The sequence below is a fragment of the Carassius auratus genome, chromosome 34 (assembly GCF_003368295.1).
Source record: "Carassius auratus strain Wakin chromosome 34, ASM336829v1, whole genome shotgun sequence".
In the NCBI taxonomy this organism is placed as follows: Eukaryota; Metazoa; Chordata; class Actinopteri; order Cypriniformes; family Cyprinidae; genus Carassius; species Carassius auratus.
In genome coordinates, this window is record NC_039276.1 from 8,895,163 (window position 1) to 8,918,521 (window position 23,359).

Genomic DNA, 23,359 nt, shown 5'->3' on the forward strand with positions numbered 1-23,359 from the left:
TTTAGTTCCCTTTTTCATGCATTTATTTATTTATTTCTAGTCCTTTTCTCTGTAATTGCCACCGAAATAAGAGTTTTGACCCTGTTGTCACAGCCACAAGACCAGTGTAGTTAGCTACAGATAGGAGCAATAATGATAGGGCAGACATTTTTGCCATATTTCCTTTTATATAGCAAGATTGACAAATACGAATCATAACCACACCTACGTACAGTTTCCTATTATTTTAATAATTCAGGCATGTAGCCTATTTTGGATCTTAAGTTTTAGCTAGACATAGCCTATTACAAATAAATGTCTATAGCTATTGGAATAATGTGGCCCCGCAGACATCATTGACCTAAGTGGGGAGACTTTGCAATGCTAAAACTTAAACTCATTCAATAGTCACCACGGTTTTAGTTATTTCTAATTATTATTTCAGTAGCTATAAACAGATGTGTTACACTAATACAAATCGAACTACAAGGCTTAGTCCCTGCTTGCTGTTCATTTCCTCAAATGTTTCAATGTATCGGTCAAATTCTGCGGTTTGCTCTCTGACCACCTCCAGTCTACAACACTCTCTTGCACAGTCTCCAGACGTGTGGTCAGCTGACTTTCACTGGAGCAGCTGTGTGCAGTCGCGCATTCTCATTGCTCACAAAGCACAATCAGCACAGACGACAGAGGGACACGGAGCTAAAAATCACGACAGAAAACCCCTGATCCTCTCAGGACGTTTATCCATCAGGACGTGCTACGTTTGGGAAAACGGCCATGGGTATGGACCGTACGGTGTTCCTGCTTTTAATGCTGACGACTCTGTCGCTCGGCATCGAGGTAAGAACAGTGATTGTGTAATGGAGAAGGGTTGTGCTCCATGCTTTAAAGGATGGTCTGGGAGCGAAGGGGAAAAACGCAAAGCGAGTGCGGATGCAGACAAACATTTGAGCGCTGCGGGACAGTCAGTGTCGTATTCCTGCAGGATAATGTTTCTTTCTGATGCGATGGGTTTTCTTTGCCCTCAGTGTTTTAAATCAAATTTAAAAGGTGCTGGGTGGAGGCTACTGGTGCAGCAGGATTGCCCGGTTTACACAAATATTAGGCATAACGGGCAATATAATTGGGAAAAGACGTCTGACATCTTTATAGTAGCTAAAGCATTGACCGTTTTAGTATTTGGTAAGTTAGTCATCTGCTCACCTTCATATGAAAACATCACATACGAAGGACGTGCTGATTGAGAATTGCATGGTGGAAAATGTTGCTATGGCGGTTTTCTTTCGCTGTACCCGTGATGTTTTCGTGTTAGAGCAAATAAATATGGATCAGAGGAACATTAACTCGTGTCACGCAGATGCGGCTGGTGAAGTCATGTAAACACAGTGACTGACAGCTCTTTGTCAAGGAGACATGTGTTAAAGAGTGCAGTCCCTCACCACCTGCGATGTATTTTTACACACAGAATAAAGAAACAAAACCTACGGCTGGTTTGTGAGATTGCAGTGCTCCATTTTGGACGAATAAATGCTGTGGCAGCAATCCTGCGGCCCTCCTGAACCATTTGAGCATCAGAGAAAATTCCTCCGCGACTCCTTGCGCATTTAATATTCACGAGTGTTTATGAGTGAATTTGCTTTGTTTTGTGGGAATGCTTATTCAAATCCGTACATGATGTGGGACTGGTTCACGGTGGAGAGATTTTGGAAGGAATGTAAGAAAAGATGTTAGTTGACAGAAGCAAGATGGCGTCAGTGAACTGCGGCGGTTCCTTTTTTTATCCAAACGGCGTAAAGGCAAAAATCTGCTCTGGATACATGTAACCTGATTCTCGCGCCCACAAACAGACGCGGTTAATGCATTGCATATGCACAGATTATTTTAAGTTTGGTACATGTATTTTAAGTTCAAGTCTTTATTGACACCCAATTAGTTTTACACTAATAGAGAAATTTTATTATATACTGCATTTCCATAATATAGGCCTACACGTGATGTTGTTAGAGTACCTTAACATATGATATAAGCCTATACATGGAACCAGTGTCATGGTGCAAATACGAATTAGGGCTTTGGGGACATCAAACAAATATTTCAATATAGGAATGTCATTTTTAAGTATAATTTTTAACAACCAAAAATTTTTATTCTCAAAAAAAAAAAAGGTTAGTCAGGACACTGCTCATGTTTTGTCTGCTTGGATCGGTATGTATCACCAAACATTGTCTAGATTCTATCATTGTTTTTCACATTATTATTGATTCTTATTCCACAATTATATCACAACAACTGTATGAAATCAAATGTATTGGGTTTGAGTCCATGTGTGTTCGATCTATGGTCATCTGCTACTGCATTCCTGAACATTCACTAAATTCATCTCAATTAAATTGGAGTCATCAAAATTGTTTAAAAAAAAAAGGCTTGTTATAGGCATCTAAAATATTAGTTTTGATCAGATATCTTTGATCAGATTTATAATATCTTTTGAAAAGTCCTTTTAAAAAAAATCACCCGTTGCAAGACATTATATAATTTGCACACTGACTGCTGCAAGAAATAAGACCCTCAAGCTTTTTCCATTAGAGGTGTCATTTGTATGTAGTGTGCCAAAACAAGCTTTGAAAGTTTGTGTTGTCACCTCTTTAAATGGTCACCAGAACCATAAACCAGCCATTTTACCTGAAAGCTCTCTTGCTTCGTCTGCTTATAATTAGTAAATCTGTTTTCAGCCAGCTTCCATCTGAAAAAGGGCTTCCTTTGTTTGACTGGGAAATGTCAGTGGAACATGTAATCGTGGTCAGTTTTAAACGATGTCTTTGAGTGGTACATAAAAACAACCTCATCGATTTTGACAGCCTTAAAGATTAAGCCAGAGCTGAATGGCTCTTGAAAGCTGCACATTTCATTTTGATAGATGCACTAATGTGGATCCTGAGCTGCTATGACAACCTGGCTGAGACTCTAATTTGGGAGATTGATATTCGCAGATGATTATCTTTTAGGAATGGTTCAGCGGCTGTGTCAATATTGAAGCATTTCATACATCATGCATTGACAATTTGACAGCACCATTGTAATAATCCAATCTAAACAGTACATGTCAACTGATCTATAGCTGATATTCTACAGCTCGTTGTAGTAGTTAAGACCATTTTGTGTCTAACACGGTTTTCCTAAAGAGCTGACTACTGTACTGCGGCCAGCATAATTACAGTATTCTGTTTTTAATTGCCCTACAGCAGAGGCATGTTTTATTGCACTGTAACCACCAAACCATTTGTTAAAAGGTTAAAACGAACAAAACACTCCAAGACAGACTCTATCTAATCTATCCATCTATTTGATTAAACCGAGGCATATTTTAGACAGCTGGCTATAGCAGCACTTCCACTGTTTGTTACTCAGGACAAAAGGGGGAAAACACAACAGTCCCATAATTCCTCACGCTCAGTTGAACAGACTGGGTGGGTCTGGTTGTAAGGAACCTTTGTGACCCACTGGGTCGAGGCCAGGCCAAAGACACAAAAGAGGACAGCCATTATTCATTCTCTCTCTCTCTCTCTCTCTCTCTCTCTCTCTCTCTCTCTCTCTCTCTCTCATACTCACTCTCTCTCTCTCTCGCTCATACTCTCTCTCTTACGCAATGACTTAGTTTCTGAACTGACTTATATTGTCATTACAAATATGGTTTTCTTTAGTCTTCCACTAATTTTCAGGACCTCAAAATTCTTTTACCCAAACACATACTACTTTCTCATTAATTTATCTTTTCCTTTTTGTTATTTTTAAATATCTTCCCATCCACTTCAAGAGATTAGATTGTATTTAAAACCAATCCAAATACATATTTCCAAGCGGGAAATGAAGATAAATAATGTATAGCCTACCATTCAAAAGGCTGGGGTTAGTATTTCTTTTCCTCTAAAGAAATTATTATACTATATCGGTATTAATAAACAAAATGTTACCTGAACAGCAAATCAGTATATTTGAATCGATCATGTGACGCTGAAGTACTGGCTGCTGAGTAATGGCTGCTGAAATTCAGCTTTGCCATCACAGAAATAAATTTATATTTCAAAATATATTATTAATAGAAAACTGTTCTTTTAAATTGTAATGATATTTCACAGTATGACAGTTTTACCTATATTTTTGATCAATTACATTCAGCCTGGGATCACATATATGAGGATTCTTTCAAAAACATACAAAAACCTTACAGAACCCATATGCACTTTATATTCAAACAGAATCCCAAAGTGCACCACATAATTTGTTGATGCCACAGTATATGCTAGCAGCTCACAAACCTCAATATGTGTTTGTGTAGTCGACTGTTTGGCTAGTTAGGACAACATTTGGTGCAATATTGCTATTGTTAACATGTGTTTGTGTGTTATTCAAAGTAATATCCTTGGATCGGTAAATCAAACAGTACTGATGCCTCTGTCCCAGTGGTCCTCACAGAGCATGTTTTGTGGACATTGTAATATTTAGTATTCTAATTAGATGGGTAAACCTGCTGTTATCTACATCCATCAGATGCTCATAATCACAGGAACTGTTTGCTCAATTCCCGTTCTTCCAATCACATTTGTTGTTTTTCCCTTTTTACATTGTCATCCTGTCTCAGTCCAAATCGTGATTAGGACAGTCAGTCAATAAAAATTAGAGCTGGTTATTTCAATGATATGCTGATTAACTGATCACATGAAGACAGCTGAAGATCATAGGCTCATGTGATCATGGTTCTTCATGTTATGTTGGCAGGTGCCATCGGATGACTCAGTGGGCTTGTTGGCGGATCCCCAGGTGGCCATGTTTTGTGGGAAACTCAACATGCATATCAACATCCAGAGTGGCAAGTGGGAGCCGGATCCAACTGGCACCAAGAGCTGCATCAGCACCAAAGAGGGCATCCTTCAGTACTGCCAAGAGGTAATGAGAGAAAAAAGAAATATGAGAATGAGTTTTGCTATCGTGTCAGTGTTACTTGTCAATAGCTTCCACAGATTGGAAAACATTATTGTATCATGACTTTAGTAATTATAGTCAATTATATAATGGCAGTCACAGTAATTAATAGCCAAGGGCCTTCTGAGTATTACATAAGCATGTCAAGTTCTGTTAAGTTGTTGGCTGATGATTTATTTGGATAGCTGTTTGGAACAGTAAGATTTTTTTTTTTTAAAGAAATTAACACTTTTTCCAGCAGTGGTGCATTAAAGTTGATCAAAAGTGGCTGTAAAGACATTTATAATGTTACAGAAGGTAAAATAAATAAAATAAATGCTGTTCTTTTAAACAGAAAATCCTGAATTTTTTTATTTTCAGTTTTCAGCAATAAAAATATTTTCAGTATTGATAAAAATGTTTTGTGGTGCACCAAATCAGCATATTATAATGATTTCTGACATGAATAAATTACATATATAATATATTAAAACTGAAAACTGTATGATTTCAGATTTCCCAATGATTGAAATCAAGGGATCTTTTTTTCACGTCATATATTTTACTTGAAAATAGGTCGGATTATGAAAGTAAAATGTGTTGACTTGCCAATGGCTTTTCTGTTTTCTGTTCTGCATCTTTTGGTAATTATACCCTGACTTAACTCCCACAGGTATACCCAGACCTCCAGATCACTAACGTAGTCGAGGCCAACCAGCCCGTCAGCATCCAGAACTGGTGCAAAATGGGTCGTCGCCAGTGCCGCAGTCACACACGCATTGTGGTCCCCTACCGCTGCCTGGGTACGTACAGTATGTGTGTTTACAAGGCCATCCTTCAACGTGATGCTTACATCAGAGTGCTCCACCACTCCTGGGGTGTATTAACCTGGATTTGTGGGACATTAAACTAATGCTTTTAACTTGGTTGTTGTGTGATTTTCTTATCATGCTTCTGCATCAGATAAGATGAGATTCATCAAAATGCAATAAGGGTATCAACATTTGCTCAGGATGTTTTTACCATGCAATGCACATATCAGCAGAAATCTGTCTGAGCATCTGGCGAGCAAATGTTTGTTTTTGTTTTTTGTTTTTTTTATTAGTTGGGGAGTTTGTCAGTGATGCCCTCCTCGTCCCAGATAAGTGCAAGTTCCTGCACCAGGAGCGAATGGACATGTGCGAGAGTCATCTGCACTGGCACACAGTGGCCAAAGAGGTCAGAGGTCACAATCACAAGACATTTACACATTCACAAAGTTTTAAAGCTGAAAGTTGTACTAGAACAATCCAGATCTGCCACCGAGTTTAATGGATCCCCATCTTAAATGCTTCTGAACAGATATTTATGCTGTGATTTTTCTTTTTCTGTTTTTGTCAACCAGAAACACCCAAATATATCAATTCTGTTTGCATGTTAAATAATGGTGTAGGCAGATTATGATTGCATAGGATGTATAATTCATCTCTATCTAACCCACGAGAGCGTTCTACTTATAGCTCTATGATGACTCAGCACCTTACACCTCTCTCTCTGTTTCGTTCTCCTTCGCTTGTTCCCTGTGGCTGCCCCTCTGCAGTCCTGCGGTGATCGTTCCATGAATCTCCATGACTACGGCATGCTGCTACCGTGTGGCATCGACCGTTTCCGTGGTGTAGAGTTTGTGTGCTGCCCTGTAGAGGAGCAGAAGGAGTCAGACAGTGAGGAGCAGGAGGAGGCCAACTCAGATGTGTGGTGGGGCGGCGCAGAGGCCGAGTATACCGACAGCAGGTACACAAACACAAGTAGCTCTTCAAAACTACTGACACTAGTTACAATGTTTATTTTTAAACAACGTTTTTGTTACAACTTATATTAAGAGATTTATAAATCACTCTCTCTCTCTCTCTCTCTCTCTCTCTCTCTCTCTCTCTCTATGTCCCCTCTTTGCTTTAATAAACTATCAACTATTATATAACTGTAACTATGTATAAAATAAATGATGTTTTCCAGCCTGATTTGGGAAAGATGAAAAGCATATCTCATAAAGCATATATTTCAGGGGGCAAAATGTATGCTAAATCTAGGTTGGAAACAGTGCTACATATTTTCAAACTGAAAACATATTCAGTTTCAGCTTTCAAATACCAAAATGTTTTGCCAAATACACTTGAAGAGGCAAGAAAATACTTTTCTATATCAATATATGAAAGTGGCCAAAAATGTATGAGGAAATACAAGTGAATTATTGTATTGTAAGTGAATCTGTATTAGCATTATTTTTTGCCATTTTATTAATAAAATAATATAAGTAAAACTTAAGGATAGAGACAAATTCTCACTATTAATAAGTTGCTTATTAGTATGCATATTACTAGCATATTGGCTGTTTATTAGTACTTATAAAGCACATATTTTCCCTGACCATATTCTACATGCTTAATCTTACCCAATGCCTAAACTTAACAGCTACTGTAAGTCCTAGTTAATAATGAGAACTGGACCTTAAAATAATGACTATAATTGAATGTATAAATATATCTAATTAAATGAAATCTAAATCATACATATATCTTACTATTTTTGCCATCGGTGATATTTGTGCTTTAATTGAAGAATATCTAGTTCCCTTTCAGTCGGTCACGTTCGACGTTACGAATGGGGATCTCGCCCGAGAGCCCAATCACCTTCGAGTGGTACAAAACGAGCCAATGGTACACAAAGTACCTTGGTCTGCGGAATTTGCATCGCGAGCTCCGCCCCGCAGAGCGGGTATATAAGGAGCAACGCGAGCAACTCGCATTCAAGCTTTCGCTTCGGAGCCGAGCACATCGCTTGCTGCAATCACCGGAGTGTTTACAAACAAGAGCTGGTGTTGGTGTGACGGCGCGATTCAGCGGTTCGTCTGGGTTTCCTGCGACAGCTCCCGCGTTCCCCTGAGCGCTTCAACACCTCTAAAAGAGACAAATTTCTCTCACAAAAGAGTTACGGGCCGATTTGCGTCTTTTTAAAGATGTCATTTCGCCCGTGTGTTTCTGGGTGCGGTCGATATATCGCTCCTCGTGACGGTCACGATCGCTGTGTCACGTGTCTGGGCTTCCAGCACGCTGAGACTGCGTTCGTGGATGGCTCATGTTCTCATTGCGGGGACATGACCATCTCGGCGTTGAGATCGAGACTCGATTACCTTAAAAGGTATAGAGTCCCCTCTGCCACACCCCGTTCTAGCTCTTCTTCTCGTAAGAGAGCTACTTCGGCTGGTGGCCAGGGTGATCTGAGGGTTACCGTGTGGGCTTCCCCGACGAGCGAACCTCCTCGGGCCACACCCCCCTCACATACGCCGCAGCCGGTTGAGTTCCCGGATGTGTTTGCTGGACCCTCTCAGGCTCCTGACATCTCATTCGGGGCTCGCGAAGAGGACCGTATGTCGATCGCCGCATCACAAGGCGGGCTTGAGTCCTCGGGAGATGAGGGTTCGGCTGCGTTGCCTCCCTCGGGAGTGCCAGCGTTGTCCGAGTCTGATCCCGAGCTGACGGCCGTGCTTTCCCGGGCAGCGGAGAGCATCGGGCTTGAGTGGAATCCTCCGCCCTGTCCTGAGCGCTCGAGGCTGGATGATTGGTTCCTGGGGGCTGCTCGTGCGGATCGCCAGCACCCCCCTCTGGTTCCTTTCTTCCCGGAAGTGCACCAGGAAGTAACTAGTTCATGGAGGGTACCTTTAACTGCCCGAAACCGTTCTGGTTCTTCCTCCGCCTTCACTGCCCTCGATGGCGGGGCGGCCAAGGGGTATGTTGGGATTCCCCCGGTGGAGCGCTCTGTTGCGATGCAACTGTGTCCACAGAGCGCCTCCGCTTGGCGTGGTGGTCCCAAGCTGCCCTCCAAAGCCTGTAAGTTCTCATCCACGCTTGTGGCCAAGGCTTACAGAGCTGCGGGCCAGGCCGCTTCTGCCCTGCATGCCATGGCCTCTCTGCAGGTCTATCAGGCCAAGCTGCTCCGGCAGCTGCACGAGGGCAGTGCTGACCCAGGGGTTCTGCAGGAGGCGCGCACTGCAACCGACCTCGCTCTCCGGGCGACGAAGGTCACTGCGCGCTCCTTGGGTCAGGTGATGTCCACTTTGGTGGTCCAGGAGCGCCACCTATGGCTGAACCTGGCAGACATGAGGGAGTCTGATCGGGCTCAGCTCCTCAACTCCCCGGTCTCCCAGGATGGCCTCTTCGGCGACGCGGTAGAGAGCTTTGCCCAGCAGTTCTCTGCCGCCCAGAAGCAGTCTGAGGCCTTCAGACACATCCTGCCCCGGCGGCCCTCTGCTGCTTCCACCCCGCCGCCGGCGCAACCTCAGCCTGCTCGTCGCCGAGGGCGCCCCCCTGCGGCCTCCTCCACTCCCGCTCGGCCACAGCAGCAGCCTTCACCCCGGCCGCAGCGAGGAGACGGCCGCAGAAGGGCGGCGCAACCCGTCTCTGCCCCTAAACCTGCCAAACGCCAGGCCAAGCGGCGTTCCTGAGACGGGCGACCTGGAGTTGGAGACGTCAGCTCATCAGGAGATGGTAGCAGGACCACTCCTTCCCCCGGAGGAGGGCCGGGGGAGAATCCTTTGTTCTCGTTTTCCTTTTGTTCCGCCACTGGCCCTGCGGCCAGTGGTACCCATATCTTCACTAAAAGAGCTGTTTCCTCTACCTCCGGGTCCCAAGAGGCCACGAATGACAGCTGGCGACGTGCTTCCTCGCCGCTCTCGTTCCCCTCTCCCCTTGCCAATTTCCATGCAAAGACGGCTCAAGAACGCTTCGCCTTCTCATGCCCTCTTTGCCACTTGGAGTCAGACGAGTGCCCGCACTCCGCCCCCGCTAAGGGACGCTATGCCTCCCATGCCGGGGCTGTCTGCTCCACCACGCTGCCCCACTGTGGGTACGCCTGTAGTCCCCTTGACCCCGCTGGTTCGGTTCCTGGGAGCCTGGCTAGAGCTCCCCAGGCCTTCCCGCTGGCTCATCCGGACGCTCAGGCTCGGCTACGCGATTCAGTTCGCCCGGCGTCCCCCCAGGTTTCGGGGTGTCCACGCGACGATGGTGGGCAAAGATGCCCCTGTCATGCGCGCGGAGGTCGCGACCCTGCTGGCAAAGGGCGCGATAGAGCCGGTCCCTCCAGCCGACATGAAGTCCGGCTTTTACAGCCCTTACTTCATAGTACCCAAGAAGACAGGTGGGTTACGGCCAATCCTGGACCTGCGTGCCTTGAACCGAGCTCTACACAGACTCCCGTTCAAGATGCTAACGCCCAAGCGCATTTTCGAATGCATTCGTCCGATGGATTGGTTTGCAGCGATCGACCTGAAGGACGCGTACTTTCATGTCTCCATTCTTCCTCGACACAGACCGTTTCTTCGGTTTGCTTTCGAGGGGCAGGCATATCAGTACAAGGTTCTCCCATTCGGGTTGGCCCTCTCTCCCCGCGTCTTTACGAAGGTTGCGGAGGGGGCCCTGGCTCCTCTCAGGGAACAGGGTGTCCGTATCCTCAACTACCTCGACGACTGGCTGATCCTAGCTCACTCTCGAGAGCGGTTGTGCGAGCACAGGGATCTGGTGCTCAGACACCTCGCCCGACTGGGTCTTCAGGTCAACTGGGAAAAGAGCAAACTCTCCCCTGTGCAGAGGATCTCTTTTCTCGGTATGGAAATAGACTCGGTCGCCATGTTCGCGCAGCTTACAAACGAGCGCGCGCAGTCACTGCTGAGTTGCCTGAGACAATTCGAGGGCAAGAGAGCGGTTCCACTGAAACTGTTTCAGAGGCTCCTGGGGCATATGGCGTCCGCGGCGGCAGTCATACCGCTCGGGCTACTCCATATGAGACCGCTTCAGCACTGGCTTCACGACCGAGTCCCGAGATGGGCATGGCAACAGGGCACGCTCCGAGTGACCATCACTCCGGCCTGCCGTCGATACTTCACCCCGTGGTTGGACCCCTCGTTTCTACGGGCCGGCGTGCCCCTAGAACCGGTGTCCAGACATGTTGTTGTGTCAACAGATGCCTCTGCCACGGGCTGGGGTGCCATGTGCAATGGGCATGCTGCGTCAGGCTCCTGGCCAGGACCCCGACTTCAGTGGCATGTCAATTGCCTCGAGTTGCTAGCAGTACGTCTTGCTCTGCACCGCTTCAGGGCCCTGCTGAAGGACAAGCACGTTCTGGTTCGTACGGACAACACTGCGACCGTAGCGTACATCAACCGTCAGGGTGGTCTACGCTCCCGCCGCATGTCGCAACTCACTCGCCATCTCCTCCTGTGGAGTCACAAGCATCTGAGGTCGCTTCGTGCCATTCACATTCCAGGCAGGCTCAATCGTGCAGCCGACGAGCTCTCACGACAGCAGTCTCGCCCCGGGGAATGGAGACTCCACCCCCAGTCGGTTCAGCTGATTTGGGAACACTTCGGAGACGCCCAGGTAGACCTGTTTGCCTCTCCAGAAAATTCCCACTGCCAGTTGTTTTACTCCCTGACCGAGGGCACCCTCGGCACGGACGCCCTGGCACACAGCTGGCCGCTGGGCCTGCGCAAGTATGCGTTTCCCCCAGTGAGCCTTCTTGCACAGACGTTGTGCAAGATCAGGGAGGACGAGGAGCAGGTCCTCATGGTTGCGCCTTTTTGGCCCGGCCGGACCTGGTTCCCCGAACTTGTACTCCTCGCGACAGCCCCTCCCTGGCCAATTCCTCTGAGGAGGGACCTTCTTTCTCAGAGACGGGGCACCCTCTGGCACCCACGTCCCGATCTATGGAACCTACATGTGTGGGTTCTGGACGGGTCACGGAAGGTTTAGGTACCTTGCCACCACAGGTGGTAGCTACCATCACTTCAGCTAGAGCCATGTCCACCAGACATGCCTATGCCTTGAAGTGGAACCTCTTCGTCACTTGGTGTTCTTCACGGCGTGAGGACCCCTGGAAGTGCCCGATTGGGTCAGTGCTTTCCTTTCTTCAGGAGGGGTTGGAACGTAGGCTGTCTCCTTCCACCCTCAAGGTCTATGTGGCTGCCATTTCGGCTCACCATGACCCTGTTGAAGGTAAGTCTCTTGGAAGGCACGATCTGATCATCAGGTTCCTGAGAGGAGCAAGGAGGCTCAATCCGCCTCGCCCTCAGCAAGTCCCCTCTTGGGACCTCGCAGTGGTTCTATCAGCACTGCAGAGAGCTCCCTTCGAACCCTTGCTCTCAGTAGAGCTAAAGTTTTTATCTTTGAAAACTGCGCTCCTGACGGCTTTGGCTTCGGTGAAGAGGGTCGGGGACCTGCAGGCATTTTCAGTTGACGAAGCGTGCCTGGAATTCGGGCCGGCTAACTCTCACGTTATCTTGAGACCCCGGCCTGGGTACGTGCCCAAAGTTCCCACCACTCCTTTTAGGGATCAGGTGGTGAACTTGCAAGCGCTGCCCCTGGAGGAGGCAGACCCAGCCCTGGCGCTGCTCTGTCCAGTACGTGCGCTCCGCACCTACGTGGACAGAACTCGGTGCCTTAGGACCTCAGACCAGCTCTTTGTCTGTTACGGAGGCCAGCAGAAGGGAAAGGCTGTCTCCAAGCAGAGGTTATCCCACTGGATAGTGGATGCTATTGTCCTGGCTTATCAGGCTCGAGACCTGCCATGCCCCCTAGGGGTGAGAGCTCACTCAACTAGGAGCGTAGCTTCCTCCTGGGCGTTGGCGCATGGCGCCTCGCTAGCAGACATCTGTAGAGCTGCGGGCTGGGCGACACCTAACACATTCGCAAGATTTTATAATCTCCGTGTAGAGCCCGTGTCCTCCCAGATACTCGCCCCTTCGGGCCAGTAAGGACCTGCTCGGTGTCAATCCGCTTGCTGCGCCATTCCACTCCGCGGACTGGATGCGTGCGCTATTCCCCTCAGGTGAGTTCCTCAGTCAGAACCCTGGGTTCCTCCAGCACTGTTGATGTCCAACACTTGCGTACATGCCCCTTGGTCAGCCATGTGTGGGACTAGGTGCCTCCATGTGTCGTGATTCCCCTTCTGGGTAATCCCACGTGTGTATGTCCACAGTAAGTCTCTCCGCAGCATGTGTCTTTCCCTTGGCAAGCCCTTGCCAGCTCTGTCGTTGAAAATTCCACCCTGCGGGCTGGGTACCTCAGAGTTCTTATGTATCACCACCTTGGTAGATACCTACTTCTGTAAGTCCTCCCACGGGCAGGCAGCCTGCTAGCATATGTCCAGCTGGAATGTGCTACCCAGCGTATTCTGTGCGAGCTGTAGGCCCTCACTCGTGCTGGCCTCACGACAGGGTGCTATCACTCACACGGGTCGCTGGAAGACAGCCATGTGGCGTTTTGTAAGGGACCCCATTCGTAACGTCGAACGTGACCGACTGAAAGGGAACGTCTTGGTTACGTATGTAACCCTCGTTCCCTGAAGGAGGGAACGGAGACGTTACGTCCCCTTGCCACATCGCTGTTCCGCTGAACGGCCGGGTCACTGGCTCGGCTCCTCAGCGAAGACTTGAATGCGAGTTGCTCGCGTTGCTCCTTATATACCCGCTCTGCGGGGCGGAGCTCGCGATGCAAATTCCGCAGACCAAGGTACTTTGTGTACCATTGGCTCGTTTTGTACCACTCGAAGGTGATTGGGCTCTCGGGCGAGATCCCCATTCGTAACGTCTCCGTTCCCTCCTTCAGGGAACGAGGGTTACATACGTAACCAAGACGTTCACATGACAAACTTGCTTGTTTGATCAATGACTAAGAAATAATATGATTTTCTATATTAAAATTATATTGAAATTATATTTTGAATCCCATATTTTCGCTGTAGTCTAAGAAATGTGTATGTCATGATCTTCATACATTTTTTTTTTTTTTTTTCATACAGCGTACTGAGAGAACAGGCCCCGACCAAACCTGAGCCTGCAGTGACCGAGGAGGATGAAGATATCAACAACGAGGAAGAGGATGTCTGGGACAACGATGAAGATGGTGACGGTGAAGATGATGAAGACGATGAAGACACTGATGAGCAGGACACCAGTGAGCAGACCTCAAACATTGCCATGACCACCACCACCACTACCACGACGGAGTCTATAGAGGAGGTTGTGCGAGGTGAGACTTCATCTGTTGACATTAAACATGTCAGTGGTTCATTAACAAACATTAAAAACATACAGTTATGACTACAACTATGAATACTAATGAGATCATGTGGCATTTCGAGACATGATGTTTGAACCATCATTGTGTAGTTCCTTGAGCTTGAGCAAAAGGTTACAAATGAACACTTACACGAATCCACTGAGTGTCTCTTCCCCATCAGCGGTATGCTGGGCCCCTCCTCGGTCGGGGCCATGCCATGCCAAGATATCCCGCTGGTATTTTGTGCCTCAGACGGGCCAGTGCACCCCTTTCATGTTTGGTGGCTGCGGTGGTAACCGTAATAACTTTGAGTCGGAGGAGTACTGCATGGCTGTCTGCAGCAGCAGTGTGTGTAAGTCCAGATGTCTCCTGAGATGAAGTCCATCTCTCCACTAATCAGCACATCGTCTCTTTCTCACTTTCTTCACTTCATTCGTGCCAAACTCACAAGCTCAGCAGATGGCTGGAAGCTTTAGCTCGCATGGATTACAGGTCTCTGTGAGGTGACCGTATAGGCAGAGCATCTTGTTCTTTTAGTTCAACCTCCTGCTGTCTTTTCTGAGCACTCTGAGAACTGGAACTTTTCTTTAACTTTGTAACTCTCCATCTGTGTCTACAGCACCATGGTAAATAAAAAAATATTATTGTGATTATACAAATCCCAAAAATTACTTAACACTGGGTATAGGGCATATAGAGTGGTGTGAGACTAGTTAGTTTTACAGTTTTGATACTGTTCTGACTTTAATAAGTGTTAGATAATGGGAAGCTGTTTGAGCGTGATGCTGTAATTAATAAATATATATGTGTGTGTGTGTGTGTGTGTGTGTGTGTGTATAGATAGATAGATAGATAGATAGATAGATAGATAGATATAGATATGTATACATATATACGTGTGTTGTGTGTTATTTAATGTTAAAATTAGTTTTGTGAAGTGTGTAACTGTATTATACAAGAATAGGCAAAAGAGAATGGTTGTTTATGATAATATATATAAATGCACTGAGTAGCTTATATTTATAAAAATTGTTTTGCTTTTATTTGTAATATTTCTTTCTGAAGTTTGACATGCAGAAGTTGAAAATCACATTACATTTGTGTATCATTAACATTCCTCAAAACTAAAAGAGTATGTTGATGACTTATATAATCTGTTATTACTTTATTACTTATATCCCATTAATATACTTGCATAATAATGAGCTACCAACAGTTAAACATAGTTACCAAAAGTGAGCCATCCAAAACTTCAGAATTGTTTTATGACTAGTCCCACAAAAAACTTCTATTTGTTTCCATCCTTGCAAAAACAAGTTATCTTAAAATATATATATTTAGATGGAAATGCTCCCCATACTGTACGGTAGTTATGGTGGTTTTTGAGTGTCACCCTCCAGAGGTTTCAAATAGATACTTTCAAATTTGATAGCATGAATATTTGTTCGTGCTCTTGTCTATTTGAGAGCACCTGTATGCCAGTGAGTGTATTTCTTAACCTGCTAAACAATGTGTTTCTGAATGTACCTTCCCCATTCTGTCTCTCCATTTGTGTTATCTCTGTGTGTGGGCCAGAGATGGAGCTGTAGTTGGCTTCTGGTCAGACCAGTCAGTGGCAGAGGTTCAGTGGGCGGTTTACGCTCAGTTAAGCACAATGCTGAACTCTGTGGGACAGTGACAGCAGAGCAGCCCTCATCCTGACAGGGCATATTCCTCACAGCTGGTCTGGCTGTTTCCGCAAGCTCGCTGTCAGAAAGTGTCACCGCAGCTTCACAGGAGCTGCTACAGAAAACACACACAAGCTCCAAACATGTTCAGTGGCAAAAAAAGTATTTGCAAGCTTATGTTACACTTACATATGTCACTGCATTGCAAAATATCAAGCCACCTTGCATTTATTTTAAAAGAGTGAAATTAACCGGCCCACTTTTCAAACAAAACATTTTACAAAAAGACATCCGTTATGTTTAAAATAGTTAAATTAAGACATTATTTTACTCTTAGTGGAACGTGTCTTCATGTCTTTATGAAATTAAAACTGAAATCTTTTTTCCCTTTTTTAATACTTTTAAATTCCATGGTCTTATTGTGCATTATTAAAGCTGCAGTCGATAACTTTTGACGCTCTAGCGGTTAATAAACAGAACTGCTTGCGTCTTGCGGAAGAACATTGTAGCCGGAACTACTTCTCTCTGTTTATGTCTATGAAGAATCACAACGGTACTGGGTTACTCCGCCGCGGTATCCCCGAAGCAATCTAAAATATTCTGAATATAAACACTTATTATAGGTGCACCCTAGTGATTCAGGACAAGCTAAAAACACAGTTTGGAAAATGGATTCATGGTGTACTCGCTTATTATATACATTTTGTATACTTTGAACACAAACAAAGTTACGGACCGCAGCTCTGATTGGTTATTTCTTACCGGGATCGGATGAATTTCTGCAAATGGCAATAGGACCACTGGGAGGAGTCAGAAGAGCTTGATCTTTTCACAGATTATCTGTCTCATATTCTACTGTCAGGACATAATGACAGGTTTAACAAATATGTAAAAAATACATTTTTACAAAAGTTACCAACTGCAGCTTTAATTGATGCACATTATTATAAATTAAGTTTTGCAACAAAGTTTAGTGTCATTTGTTTGCATACGCCACATTTAATATTTTCTACTAAATTCCGTTACATTTATATATTATTAAGTGTCAAAACAGTTTTTGGGGTTACTGTATATACTGTACACAGATGTACCATACTCTGATTTTCCAGCATGAAACTTAACTTTCTGAGTGCACCTTTGGCAAAAGCAATCTCACATAATGTTTCTGTCTCTGCTAACCAGTTTTAACCTGCACCTGAACTAGCTGTTCTTTCCCAGGAGTCTTTGCCTGTCTTGCTCACATTTATCTGTTTTTTTACTTTCACTGAACAAGACTTCTCACTTTCTATAGTGCCAACCATGGCCCCGAGCCCTGCTGATGCTGTGGATCGTTACCTGGAAGCTCCAGGAGATATGAACGAGCACACCCGCTTCCAGAAGGCAAAGGAGAGCCTGGAGGCCAAACACAGAGAGAGAATGTCAGAGGTGGGAATCTGAGTAGAGTGATGCATTGTAGTTACAGTGGAGGTACAGCAGTGGGATGAAGTTCTCTTACACAAACTGTGTTAGTAATAGGGCTGGGCAATACCGTTAAAACATTTGAATATATATGAATAATTTGAGCAACACAAATAAATAGCTAAATCAGAGTTTTGAATCAGTTCAGCGAAACGAACAGTTTGAAGTGATTCGTTAAAATGTATAAACCATTTATTTGGAGCTTGACTATGGCAGTGTACAATTAAAGATACACATTCAGAGTTTTTGTAATTTTACTTGGTTTAAAAAGTCTATTCCAAAAAATAGTATTATAAAAGTATTACTAGTGAATGAATATTTAGTTAGGAACACATTTTTTTACATTATTTTATTATATTGTAATATAATGTATTACCATAGTACATCTCCAAAACATGTTTTTTGTTCATAAGTTTTCAGAATTAATTTGATAACTCTGTCCTTCCATTTCTCTTATCTTGGTTCAGGTGATGAGAGAATGGGAGGAGGCAGAGAGACAGGCGAAGAATCTTCCTCGTGCTGATAAGAAGACCATAATTCAGGTAACCCTTTGATACTTGTGAAGGGCATATATTGGCTGATCAATCATAAGCAGTGAACGTCGGAGAGTAAACAACATTTAATGTTCACATAATGCAGCGACTTATTGTTACTGTTATATAAAGCACTTAGCAAGGGTTACGGTTCAAGTGCATTCAGTTTAGCAGCACAGCATATTGTTCCCTTTAAAGTGGAGGGTGGATTTTCAAGGGGATTGAAAGGCTTGTGGTATTTTATTCTTCAGGATTAAATGGCTGCTGGTTATGTGTTTATTCGCATTTCTATAGCGCTTTCAGGAGAAGGTGGAGGCGTTGGAGAAAGAAGCGGCTGGGGAGAGACAGCAGCTGGTAGAAACCCACATGGCACGAGTGGAAGCTCTGCTGAATGACCGCCGCCGTCAGGCTCTGGAAAGCTACCTGAGCACCCTGCAGTCTGACCAGCCTCGGGTATTCACACACACCCATAGCCCTGAACTACAAACAAAATGAAATAAGATGCACAAATGTGTTTACAGTACTAATGTGTATCATTTGTTTTTGTTACAATGTCTCTCATCTGCTGAACTTATGCTGACTGTTAACCAAGAAAAACCTAATTTGTCCTGTGTCCCGTCTTGTACAGCCTCGGCAGGTCCTCAGTCTGTTGAAGAAGTACATACGAGCGGAGCAGAAGGACAGGCAGCACACTCTCAAACACTTTGAGCATGTGCGAGAGGTGGATCCCAAGAAGGCTTCTCAGATTCGGCCATTTGTACGATTGTCAAGCTGTTTTTTCCTATTTCAAGACAAAAAATGTGTAGACACCCCATTTTGACCCTTTGACCCACTTCATTTTGACCCCTTGTGCCTGTAGGTGATGACCCATCTGCGTGTGATTGAAGAACGCATGAACCAGTCCTTGGGGTACCTCTACAAGGTGCCACAAGTGGCTAATGAAATCCAGGACCAAGTAGGTGAGTGTGAGGCGCTTCTTTTAGCGCTAAATACATTCACATATCATTTAGGGAATGTGTTTTCAAACTGGGTTCCACTGACTTGGGAGAATTTGAAACGTAATTTTAAAAATAAGAAATAAAAAAAACTAATATGCACATAACTGAATGCACTACTTTTCAAAAGTTTGGGGTCGGTAAGATATTGTGGGGGAAAAAAAATATAATGTTTAATGTTTTCTATTTTAGTAAGTTTTAAAATTAAGCTCTGCCATCACAGGAATAAATTAAATTTTATAAGTCTTCAGTGTCACATGATTTAACAATAAATATTATTATTTATTGTTAAAAACTGCTTAATATTTTTGATAAATTTAATGCCTCCCTGCTAAACTAATATATTTATTTAAATTGAATGCCTCCTTGCTAAACTAATATATTTATTTAAATTGAATGCCTCCTTGCTAAACTAATATATTTCTTTAAAAAAAACTTAACTGACGATTTTGAACGGTATAGTGGATGCTTAGAAATTATATTAGTTATGACATATTTAATCTTGTATTCAAGTCTGCCATTAGAAAGGTTGAAAAGCCCTGATTAAGGTCTTTCATCCGTTCTTTCTGCAGCATTGCTGATTCAGCGCGATCAGGCTGAAGTCACCCAACAGTTGTCGTCTCTCCAGAGTAAGATGAGGGTGAGTTATGGGAACGACGCCCTGATGCCCGACCTGCCTGACAGCACCACCGCCCTGGACACCCTGCCACCGGAGCAGGACGGCCTGGGCTTCATCCACCCCGAAAGCTTCAACCAGGTCAACACTGACAACCATGGTAAACATCTGCACACTGAACGCTGTAACTTTTAAAAGGTCCATTTTTATGACAACATACATTAACAGATATTAAGTAACCAATAGTAAACACTATATTTACATTACATTTAGAAGAGACTGCACAACTTCTTCTTTTTTTTGTCTTGTACAGTTGAACCCGTAGATGTCCGTCCAATTCCAGATAAGGGTCTGCCCACGAGACCCGGTAAGTGTGTGCATGTTATTTTCAGCCATTGCTTTGTTAAATATCATATATCTAATTCTTATATTCATATGTGTGGTTGTTTGTAGAGATCCCAAAGGTTCGGCTGGACATTGAGGAAAGGCACAACGCTGGTTATGATGTTCGTGACAAGAGACTGGTACAACAATTTACACAAATATTTAGCTAAAAATATAGAGATAAAATACAATATGTATCTAGTATTTCACGTTGTACAAAGTAATAAATGTGTTTGGGTTCAGATGTTCCTTGCAGAAGACATGGGCTCTAATAAGGGGGCAATCATTGGGCTGATGGTGGGAGGAGTTGTCATCGCTACTGTCATTGTGATCACTCTGGTTATGTTAAGGAAGAAGCAGTACACTTCCATTCACCATGGAGTTATTGAGGTGAGACACATGTGATAAACGTATGAAGACTTCAGATGCAAAAACCTCTTTCCGTTTGAGATTTTTCATTCAAATCATCTGTTTTTAGCAGGCTCCTATGAAAATATCATTGGACATTTGTAGTAACATTTTCATTGCCATTAAAGTGAAATTACTGAACTAATACATAGGAGCCTGATAAAATGCTCATTTAAAATAAAAAGACTTTTGAAGTCTTGTATATTAAAATGGTTTTTATTATTATTATTATTATTATTATTATTATTGGTAGACTTGGGGTCTTGTGAGCAATAAAAAATATTACTGGTACATTATATTAAAAACATTAAAAGAAATGTCTGCTGCCAGCTCTAAATCACTAATCACTTTTTCAACTAGAAAGTGCAGCCTTTTTGAAATCATTTAAAAATCATTACCCGTATGGAAAAATAATCTACATTCTCAAATATATATACATTTTTTTAATACAAAGAATGGCCAAAATAAAATAAAAAAATATATCAATATATTTAAATGAATATATCATGTAATATATACAGTTAATATATTAATGTAAATATATTTACTACCAATATATATTTGCCCATTTAAAATATATAAATATATATTTTTCAAGCATTTAAAGTACACTTCATATGTTTGAGAAAAAAAAAAAAAAAAAAAAAATATATATATATATATATATATATATATATATATATATATATATATATATATATATATATTTGTTGTTTGTTACGTTAATAAAATTCAACATAGTTTACATTGTTTCAAAAAATATATATACAATATTAAATTATATATAAAAATAAAAAATAAATCTAGTTTTAATCTCTAGTAGTTTAATCCATCCACATTTGCCTTTAAACTACTTTAAGATTGGAAATGTAATTTCAGAAATGTATTTTATTGAGCTCCAAATTCGAACACATTTCAAATTTGATATTTGGCCAGAAAATATATATTTATTTGCTGTATGGGTATCCACCATCATGCAGGTCTGGAAAAAAGGTCATGGAAAGTCATCGCTCAAAAGGCATAAATCTATTTATTGAAATGAAGCTGAAATAAAATAGAATTATTTGATGAAAAACTGTATTACAGTTAAGCAGCATTTTTAGTATATTAGTATTAATACTAAAAAATTACTTAATCAAACCCTGAAATAAAAAACATGGGGAAAAGCTAAATGGGGAAAAAAGCACATAAAATGTATTAAACTATCCAAATTATTGGTCAAATTAATAAAAGGTCAGAACAATAAATATGAACAGTATATAAATAAATACTGCTGGGAATCTTAGTCTAGGTCTGATCAAACACTTTTAATGACAGGCTGTTTTTCTGTGTCAGGTGGATGCAGCAGTGACTCCCGAGGAACGTCATCTGACTAAGATGCAGCAGAACGGCTATGAGAACCCCACCTACAAGTTCTTCGAGCAAATGCAGAACTAAAGAACCACATCAGATCCCCACACCACCAACCATCCCCACCACCATCACCCCACTCTATCGGGACAGAGATTGCAGACTGATCCCTCATACACACTATCAGTCAGCTCTGTCACCATGGAGATGAGAGTGGCTTCCATCACCTGACCATTCCATCCAATCGAATGAGCGCTCACTCAGATTGCACAGAAGAGTGACGTGTCATTGCTGCCCATCCAGCCATCTGTCAGTACATTGGTCCATCTGTGCGCTCCCATGCCTGTCCATCACAGCACTGTGGTGAATGAAGCGTTCTCTTTACACATGCATTCCTTCTAACTTACCCATGATCCTCTGAACCATCAAGTTTTTTTTTTTTCTTCTCCACTACTCTCTGTTGACCATTTTTGAACCCCTCCAGAACTACCTTAAGCACTTACGTCTCCTTCTCTTTTGTTTGCGCATTTCCTTCGTTTTTCCTGGGCACTCAGATGATGCAGTGCTGTGTTTGGCTACATGAGGCTCCAACCACAAACAAGCAGATGCCCAATAATGTACTCATTGTTACATTTTCCATTCAGAGTTTTTCTTTTTCTTTTTTTTCCTGAAAAAAAAAAATATATATATATATATATATAAAATCCATACGTCAGAAAAAGGGTATAAAAAACATTTACAGAAATAAGAAAAGAATGTTTGTTTTTATTTTGTGTGTAATATGTATTGAATAAAGGCAGAAACTAGCTGTATCTATATAGTGCATGGCAATTTTAACAGAGAGATGGTTTCTGGATCCAGATGCAGACTTTGACCTCTCTCTCATGTAGAGATTTTAGCTGGATTGTACAGTTTATTGTCTTCTTGTGATCACATTTTAAATAAGTGAAAACAAATCTGCTTGGCTACATCGACACAGGGACATGCTTTAATCTAAGTGTGCTTTTTATTTCTTTTGGACCATGCCACGCACACTTAAATGGTTGCATGGGGCTGGAAAAAAGATGTATGTATTGTATTATGGAGTGTAATGTTAGCCCATGTTTTGGTTCCTTAACGTTCCATGCACTCTGCATTTTTGTTTTTTTTTAAGGGTCTAGGCCCTTTCTGCTTCATTGAGGGTTTTTTTTCCATGTCCAGATTTGGTATGGGGCCGGGATCAGAGAAGGGAGTTATGGAATGTTGGTGGGATTTTGCTTCAAAAATAGCCACCATTTTTGGATTATGTGAATTTTCTCCCACTTTGCCCTCTTTGTATTCCTCTAGTGTCTGTGATATTCACGAACACATTTTGGGACAGAAACACCTCACCTTCTCCCCCTTTTTATTTTCACTGAAGTATCTCATGGCACCTTACAGGCCAGAGCAGACGGAAAGGAACTGGTAAATATTAATGTACTGGGTTCATGCCATGCGTTCTTTCGAAATGATCTCTTAAGAGTTATTTTAAAAGTGCCATGACGTTGAGAGGAAATTGTGAATGTTGTAAAATACATTGTATGAGACACAGCCATTAACCGAATCAAACATTGTGCAATTATGTCACAGTGCACACTGCTCGCTACGTTCCTGTATAGAATTACCTTAGCTCTCAAATCTGGTGTTGTGCTGATTAGTGGATACTCTGAGGTGAGTGTCTGTGGTCAGTAGGGAACAAAGAAAGCTCTTTCTGTGACATTTTCCTTCATTGTCTATTCAAACCATTGGCTCAGAAGGGGAAAAGCTTTCTACAACACTGTTATCCATGAATAAAGTTTTGAATGTACATATAAAGTCCTTGTGATGTGGTGTTTGGTGCACAAAACAAGAAACAAAGGATGTCTTTTTTTTTTTTTTTTTTTTGCTGCATTATGCAAGACCA

The 23,359-nt window shown here is 43.0% G+C and overlaps 1 protein-coding gene across 2 annotated transcripts; it reads left to right on the top strand.

Moving 5' to 3' along the window:
* Window positions 1-570: 570 nt before the first annotated feature.
* LOC113053080 (amyloid-beta A4 protein-like) lies at window positions 571-23,271 on the top strand. Of its 2 annotated transcripts, XM_026217745.1 has the most exons (17): window positions 571-822; window positions 4,759-4,926; window positions 5,615-5,744; window positions 6,047-6,159; window positions 6,521-6,711; window positions 13,768-13,997; window positions 14,209-14,379; window positions 16,986-17,119; window positions 17,620-17,694; window positions 17,980-18,138; window positions 18,314-18,442; window positions 18,545-18,644; window positions 19,253-19,456; window positions 19,610-19,663; window positions 19,750-19,820; window positions 19,924-20,070; window positions 21,424-23,271. In XM_026217745.1, exons 1-17 carry the CDS (start codon window positions 760-762, stop codon window positions 21,523-21,525), a joined length of 2,241 nt encoding a protein of 746 aa, XP_026073530.1. In that variant the 5' UTR covers window positions 571-759; the 3' UTR covers window positions 21,526-23,271. The 2 variants fall into 2 exon arrangements, with proteins under 2 accessions (XP_026073530.1, XP_026073531.1); XM_026217746.1 differs by lacking the exon at window positions 14,209-14,379 and having other exon boundaries at window positions 572-822.
* Window positions 23,272-23,359: the final 88 nt, after the last annotated feature.